Here is an 8729-nt window from a genome sequence, read left to right as displayed (position 1 = left end):
AAGACTGTAGAAGCCTAAGAACTTCTCTTACCTTGTAATAAGTGTGGATCTGTCAGCTATCCAGCCCAGCCCATACAATTGGGCATGACAACTCCTGTCCTTACATAAGGGCAAGGGGTGAACCAGTTAAGTGGATCCTTCTTTGTTTGCCCTTAAACCTCATGCTAATTTGTTAGCTACAGAAACAGATGCTATTAAATCCAGTGTTCACTTAAGTGCAGATTTTTCACTACACTCTGTCTAAAAGAGTACAGCTTTCAAATACATGGTATCCTTTGTCTCAATAAATGAAAGCAGAGTAAAAGTTAAAAACTTTGAGTCTCAGTTATACTTTCAGAAGATAAAACCAAACAAAATTAGTCTATCTTAGCTGGGCACTAGCATCACTCACATGACTGGGTGCCCAGTCAAGAGCCTCAAGCAGGAAGACATGGCTCCCTGGGGTTGCCTCAGTTGTGATGTGGTGTATTTGTTCCCGTCTCAGTTTTCGAAGAAAGATGCTGGCATTTATGAAGTGATCCTGAAAGATGACCGAGGGAAAGACAAGAGCAGACTGAAACTTGTGGATGAAGGTCAGTCCTGTGTGTGTTTCCCTTGAGGGTAGGGAGTTAGGGGGGAAGCTGAGCTAGGCGGTGACATGCTGGGTTTTGGCCCACAGATTGTGTTAATTGGAATTCCAGCAGAGTGAACTACTGCTTTATTCAAAATATATTTTAGTTTCTCCAGGCTTCCTAGAAATCAAAAGCATAACTTTGATCCTCGGAATTTATAGGCCACAGCCCAATAGGAGCCTGTTTTAAATTGAAATTGTCATTTTTGTTTCAACTGGATAAAAGCGTTCCAGGATGAAAAACATCTGTTAGATGCATGTGGCAAAATAGCTCACTTTTTAAAGGTGGTAAGAGAGATTTGGATAAGAAATTCAAAGCCTCACAGTTATTAGGAAAGCAAAGAAGCAATTTTCCTTTTTTTAAACTAAAGATAAACATCTCGTGGAAATGAAAGCTTAGGTGTGTCCCCCAAACTTCCAATTTTTTTCTGGGAAAAACCTTTTAACAGTATTGCTAACAAATAGCAGAAGTTTGATTTTCATTTTGCCTTCCTAGTCATGGTAGAGGGGGCTCTGGTGGCCTAATGGTAAGAAGCTGTGCTGCAATACCAAAGGCTCATGGTTCAAATCTACTAGCTGCTCTGTGGGAGTAGGAAGAGCAGTCTCCTCCTATGCAGTTTACTGCCTCTGAAAACCTGCTGGAGGGTCAGCTATGGGTCGGTTCCGACTCAACGGCAAACCACAGCAGTCTTGGTGAAGGCAGCTCTGGTGGTGTAGACTGTAGGGAATTAGGTTGCCAGCTGGTTCAAACCCACCAGTGGCTCTGCAGGAGAAAGGTGGGCAATCTCAAACTGTGCTATTTACAGCCTTGGAAGGAGCCTCAAGGAGCATCAGCTATGAGTCAGTTCACAGTATATGGCAAGGAGTTGAGACAGTTGAGAATTGGTGAAGAAGTGGCACAATGTTCTTAATGGCAACACCTTAGACTGAAGGAGGCCAGGAAACCTGACATGAAATATTATGCAAAATGGATGACTCTGGAGTCATCCATTATGCTGGGTGAAATATCTCAGTCACAAAAGGACAAATATTGCATAGGGCCACTGTTGTAAAACGGGACTGACATTGGGAAGACAGAAAAAGAGGGGAGGAATGATGTATATTTCATTGAAACAGATGAGGGAGAGAACTGTTTAAAAGGGATAAATGAATGGGTATTCTTGTCATTATAGAAGTCCAGAGTGAAAGCTGCATAGCGAAGTGGACTTGGGGGGAGGGATTGCATAACAATGAGTTTTTCTTTTCAAGGAGAAGGATGAATTGGGGGACAGGGAGAAAAGTGCAACAATTAATGACTGGAAATCCTAAGTCTCTGTAAACTTTCATTAAAATTAGTTAAAAAAGGCTAATGGGAAATGTAAGGAAAAATCATTTAAATTTTTATTTTAAAATTTAGGTATTTCTTCAAATAGTGCTTTATTATCATCAATAGGTCAACAAATTGAACTTGAAAATTTATGATCACTAGACGTAAATTCACCAAACAGTAATTTTTGAGAACATGATACTGTCTATCAGTTTGAAATGTGACCTCTCATTGATCATTTTTGTGCTAATTCTTCATCTGTGACTCTCCACCCACAGCCTTTAAAGAACTGATGACTGAAGTTTGCAGAACAATCGGTAAGTGTTCTAGGGGCCACATTACTTTGCTGTGCTCTTGCTGGAAAGGCTCACAGGTGTAGAATGTGCTGTCATCCTTTTCCAGCCATGTCTGCCACTGACCTGAAGATCCAGAGCACCGCCGAGGGCATCCGGCTGTACTCCTTCGTCACCTATTACCTGGATGACTTGAAAGTCAACTGGTCCCACAAGTAAGTGTGGGGGAGCTTATGTAGCACAGAGAAATGCTTTCTCTTTCTCCAACATGAGAAACAAATGTGAGGAGAACAACTTCTCGATTTTTCTCAGGGAAGAAGGTTCTGACACTCTTGACTTTCCAGGATTTGGGAGAGATATGCTTCGTCTATCCCTTAGTATGACATGAGAGCTTGCTCTTAACACACATTGTGGGTCCAGGAATGGTTTAGAATATTTTTTATCACAACTTGAAAAATATTGGCGTTCACAGCCACCATTACACTCTAATCTCCAGCCCAAACAAGGTTCATTTTGGGACATCTCTGCTTAGCCACGGACAGATTTCTGGCCCTCTCTTCCTCCATACAGCTCACCTGGGCTTTGGTCTGGAACAAGACTGAAGCAGTATGCACAAAAAGGCAGCAATTTTTTTTATATCAATAAATTCAGAGGAGTACCCACATGATTTTTATAGCAATTGGCTCCATTGGCATTATTTTTCCTCTCAATCCTCAGAAGATTTTAGAGTATCCAAGATGACCTTGGAATACGTCATTGGGGTAATTTAATGTTCAACTATTTCAGAAGGTTGTTTATAATTAAAGACCCGTTTCACTGAAGGAATTAGCAAAAAACAAGATTCCAGGAATTCACAGAACAACAATTTAGGCAGTTCAACAAATTGCTTGCAGGCATTATTGGGAGCACTCACTCATCCATGCCAAAAAATGGGGAAGACAGTTACCTGGCCAACTGACTAGAAAAGATCCATATTTGTACTCATCTTAAAGAAAGATGAATTGTTGTGATTATCAAATATCTTTAGCATCACTCACAAGAACAGTATGCTGAAAGTGATTTTAAAATATCTGTAACAGTCCATAGACAGGGAACTACCAGAGAACTATCAGAAATTCAAGCCAGATTCAGAAAAGGTCCTGGAATAAGAGACATCATTGCTGATAGCAGATTAGTTTTAGCTGAAAGTTTAAAATACCAGAAAGGGATTGAATGCAAGAGCATTCAACTGTGTGGTTCATAATAAACTATGTATAACATTAAAAAGAATTAAAATTTCATTATACTTAATTGTCATTGGAACAAAACAAGGGGTACCATGTGACTTAAAATCAGAAAATATGAGCATCAGGGTTATCTCTTTTCACCACACTTTGATTTGCATGTTGAGAAAATGATCTAAAAGTTGAGCTATGTGAAGAAAAATATGGCATCAGGACTGAGGAAGACTCATTATAACCTCCAATAACCAGCTACTCCACAGAAGGATAGGCAATCTCCTGTGCGATTAACTAACTGCCTCTGAAAACCCACCAGAGAGTCAGTCAGCTGTGGCTCACCGATACTCAACAGCACAACATGCAGATTTCCTAACCTTTTTTGTTGAAAGTTAAGAGGACTTGATTCCATTCATTCATTGTTGCACCCTTCTCCCCGCACAAACCCCTCCCCCCCATTTGCTCCTCTCCTTGAAAAGCAAAAGAAAAACTCCCTCATTGGTACACAATCCCCACCCCGCACCTCCCCAAACCCCAGCCCCTACCCCCAAATATAATCCACTCTGCAACCCTCATTGCATACTCCTACGATAAAAATAATGCCCTAAAATATAATACTTTTAGACTATTCTCTCCCCCATAGACTTCAATGCCATAAACATATTTCATCCAGTTTTTCTCAGTCTTACCCCCACCCCAATGCCAGCCTCATTCTACAACAGTGGCACCATATAGCATTTGTCCCTTTGTGACTGAGATACCTCACTCAGCATAATGTCCTCGAGGGTCACCCATTTTGAATAATATTGCATGAGTTCCTTGTTTTTCAATGCAGCATAGTATTCCATTGTGCGAGTATACCACAGCTTCTCTACCCATTCGTTTGTTGATGGGCATTTAGGTTGTTTCCAACTCCTTGCTATTGTAAACAAAGCCGCAATAAACATGGGTATACATATATCTACTTGGATGTCATTTATGGTCTCTTTAGGGTTTATTCCCAGTAGTGGAATTGCTGGGTCAAATGGTATCTTTATTTGCAACTTTTTGAGAAAGAGAAACAATATTATTAATTTCACATGCAAGTAAAATCTTGCTTAAGATTTTTTTAAACGGTTGGAACACTATATTGATAGGAATCTTCCAGAAATACAATTTGGATTCAGGAGAGGCCATGGAATGGGGACATCAGATGGCTCTTGAATGAGAGCAGAAAATACCTTAGAGATGTCTATTTTTGTTTTGTTGACTATGTAAAGGCATTCAACTGTGTGAATCAGAATAAATTATGGGTAATATTGAGAAGAAAAAAAAAGAGGACTTGAAGCACTTAGTGATTCAAAGTACAAAGACTACAGCCTTCAGATTGTATACATCTCAATATAAAGGAAATAAAAACCCTCTCAACTGGACCAAGAAGCAAATCATTAATAAATAGAAAAAAGATTGAATGTGGTAAGGGTTTGATTTTGTTTAGATCCACAATCAAAGACTATGGAAGCAACAGTCAAGAAATCAAAATATATATTTTCATTGGGGAAATCTGCAAAAGACATCTTTAATGTGTCAAAAAGCAAAAGCTAAAGAAAGATTTACATACAGATAGATTCTTGAATAGTTAAGAGGAAGGGAAGGAAAGGAGAGTAAAAATTAATAGACATTTATTAGGGAGCTCTGGTGGCCTAGTGGTAAGAAGCTGTGCTGGAATTCCAAAGGCATGTGGTTCAAGTCCACCAGCTGCTCTTTGGGAGAATGAAGGACAGTCTCCTCCTGTTCAATTTGTGTTGTTGTTAGGTGATGTCAAGTACAACTCATGGCGACTCTATGAACAAAAGATCTGAACCCTGTTTTATCCTGTTCCACCTTACACTCCTTAACACATAAGAGCCCATTGCAGCAGTCACCGTGTCATTCTACATGGTGGAGCTTCTTCCTCGCCTTCATCGACCCTCCACCCTTTCCAACCCATGTCCCTCTCCAAGGAACAGTACCTCCTAACAATATGTCCAAAGTATGTGAGGTGAAGCCTCATCCTTCTTGCCTGCAAAGATCACTCCATCTGTACCCTCTCCAAGACATATCTGTTTGTTCTCTTGGCCGCCCATGGTATGTTCAGAGCTCTTCTCCAACACCACAGCTCAAAGGCGTCAGTTCTTTTTCTGTCATCCTTATTCGTTGTCCAGCTCTCAGATGCACAGCAAGCAATAGGAAGCACCATGACCTGAATCAGACTCACCTTAATCCTCACACTAACATCATTACTCCTCAATAATTTGGAGAGGTCCCTAACTGCAGATTTTCCCAGTGCAGTGCATCTCCTTATGTCCTGACTGCTGGTACCAAAAGTGTTAATTGAGGATCCAAGCAAGATGAAGTGTTGACAATTTCAATCTCCTCTCCATCCATCATGATGCTGCCTATTGGTCCCGTGGTAAGGATCTTTGTTTTCTTGTCATTGAGACACAATTCATACCAAAGGCTGCATTCCTTGATCTTCTGCAACAGGTGCTTCAAGTTCTCCTCACTTTCAGCAAACAAGGTTGTATCATCTGCATAATGCAGGATTGATGAGTTTCCCTCAAATCTTGATGGCACATTCCTCCTCATAAAGTCCAGATGCATAGCATACAGATTGAATAGGTATGGAGAGAAAATACAACCCTGACACTTCTTCTCAATTTTAAACCGTGCAGTGTTCCCGTGCTCTGTTTGCACAATAGCCTCCTGGTCCAGGTATAAGTTTGACATGAGCACAATTATGTGCTCTGGGATTATCATTCTTCTCAGTGTCAGCCACAATTTGTTATGATCCACACAGACAAATGACTTTGTGTAGTCAATAAAGCACAAATAGACATTCTTCCTTACTTTCAGTCAGGACCCATCTGACATCAGCAATGATATCCTTGGTACTATGGCCTCTTCTAAATCCTGCTTGAACCTCTGGAAGTTCCCTATATATGTCCTGTTCTAGCTGTGATCTTCAACAGTACTTTGCTTTCATGTGTTACTAATGATATTGTTCAATAGTTTCCACCTTCTGTTGTTTCACCTTTGTTGGGAATGGGAATAAATATGGACCTCTTCCAACCTGTTGGCCAGTCAGCTGTCCTCCAAATTTCCTGAAATAGATGGATGAGCACATCCAAGGCTACATCTGTTAATTGAAACAAGGCAATTGGTATCCCATTGATTCCTGAGGCCTTATTTTTTAGCCAATGCCTTCAATGCAGCTTCTCTTCCTCCTACATTATCATTGGTTCCTGTTCATTTGGTACTTCCTATGCAATTTACTGTTTCTGAAAACCCACTGGAGGGTTAGCTATGGGCTGGTTTCAATTTAATGGCACAAAACAACAAGAAGACTTTTTTTAAAAGGAGTTGAAGGAAAAGCAATATACAATAAGACGATGATCAGACATTGTAAATATGTTGTAAAGCAAGATTTATATAAATGATTGAATGAAAAAACCTGTATGGTCTGTAAACTTTCATTCAAATCACAATTTTTATAAAAGCAAAGGTGTAAAAAAAAAAAGCAAAGGTGTTATTTTGAGGACTGAGGTGCACCTGCCCCTAATCACAGTATTTCCATTTGCGTCACATGCAAGTCAAAGCTGGAAAGTGAATACGAAAGACTGAAGAGGAGATGATGCCTTTGCATTAGTAAAGACAATTAAATATATCATGGATTTCCAGAAAAAAATGAGCAAATATGTCTCAGAAGGAGCATGGCCAGAATGTTTCCTAAAATAGAGGATGACAAGATTATGTCCCACATACTTTGGACATATTATCAGGAGGAACCAGAAAAAAAGCACATCAGGTTTAGTAAAGCAGATGGTAGGTGAAAAAGAACACCTTCAACCAAATGGAATAACAATGTGGCTGCAACAGTGACCTGTAGCAAGGATTGTAGCACAGTGCAGAATCAGTCTGTGATTCACTGTCTCGTACACAGGGTCACTATGAGGAAGAACCAACTCCACAGCACACGACAACAGCTTGTCCTGGATCAAGCTCAAGGTTTTACTCTAACTTCAAAACTACTACTGTGGAGTTATGGGGGATTGTATTTTCGCTTACCTCAGAGATTCAAAGAACTTAACTAGGTTTCCAAGTCAAACCTGTGTTCTTATTTCAATACTTGACAATGTCCTTAACCTGTGTTTCCATGCAGTTTTCTGAGCTGAAAGATAACAGAACGCTGGTAGAGACCATCTGACAGAGCTCAGTCATGTCATTCCAATGGTACAGTGGACTGTCATTGCAAACTGCAGTGTTCTTCAAATCCTAACTGAGAAGCAGGCCATTGGAACACCCCAAGGAGGATGCAGATAACAATGTGTATTACATCTAGTGTTCCTCTCTTCATTGCTGTCAAGTCAAAACTAGCTTTTAGTTGACCCTCCAACAGGTTTCTGAGGCTTTAAATTGCAGGGGATAAGACTGTCCATCTTTGTCCTGTGGAGTCGCTGGTAGATTCACATTGCCGGAGAGGGGCAGCCTTTGGGTTAGGAGCCAACTCCCTGGGGACTCTGGAGCCAGAGTTCTCTCTCTAGTATTTAATGGCATTTAAACTGTGTCACTTGCCTCCAGAAACTTTATGAACTTAGAGAAAAGATGAAAGTTTTACGTGTTCAAGACTCTAGTTCATAGGGTTGCTATGAGTAGTCTATAACTCAACAGCACTTAACAACAACAACAAAGTGTGTCAAGCCCTTCTGTAAATCTTTGAGACGTATGCAATTATTTAATATTTACAACAACTCTGTTGCATAGGTAGAATCCCAGTACAATCCAGTTACCTGGATGATCAGGCACAAGGAGGTAACTTGGCCAAGGCCACACAGCTAGAAGACCCAGAGCTGGACACAGGCAGCCCAGACCCTGGACCCATACCCACATCACCTCAGCTCCTGTGTTCTGTTTGAACTCAAAGTCCATGTTCAACTAAAACTAGATCTTAAGTATAATAATTTGTTTTCTTGAGAACTGCTTTATTGTTATGTAGAACTATATAATTATTATCTTTTCCTTTTTTAAGTTCTAAAGATGAGAAGGAAAATGCCAGCGTAGAATGCTGGGAGTTTCTTTTCTTTGTTCTATTACTTTCACATTACATTTCAAGAAAGTAATTAGAAATTGAAGTAGTTCAAGTCCTAGGAAATTTCCTCTGTGATATTTAGGCCATTGTAATATATCAGTCTAGCAAATAAGAGAGAAAACAGAATAAAAGCTTTATATTATCTGTATAAGAATTACTCCACCCCACTGTCAGTTTGTTGACAGTGGTAGCTTAT

The 8729-nt window shown here is 40.1% G+C and overlaps 1 protein-coding gene across 1 annotated transcript in view; it reads left to right on the top strand.

Annotated features, from left to right (window-relative positions):
• Positions 1–8729, top strand: part of MYOM1 (myomesin 1) — a 244358-nt gene that overhangs the window by 221646 nt on the left and 13983 nt on the right. The window contains exons 27-29 of the mRNA XM_006891423.1: positions 382–572; positions 2195–2233; positions 2319–2424. Of these exons, the coding sequence (XP_006891485.1) occupies positions 382–572; positions 2195–2233; positions 2319–2424 (336 nt within the window). The remainder of the gene's footprint in view (positions 1–381; positions 573–2194; positions 2234–2318; positions 2425–8729) is intronic.

Source organism: Elephantulus edwardii, unplaced genomic scaffold (genome assembly GCF_000299155.1).
Source record: "Elephantulus edwardii isolate Elephantulus edwardi_28Jun2011 unplaced genomic scaffold, EleEdw1.0 scaffold00097, whole genome shotgun sequence".
Taxonomy (NCBI): domain Eukaryota; kingdom Metazoa; phylum Chordata; class Mammalia; order Macroscelidea; family Macroscelididae; genus Elephantulus; species Elephantulus edwardii.
The sequence above is the reverse complement of the archived record's forward strand: the minus strand, read 5'-3'. Positions and strand labels throughout refer to the sequence as shown.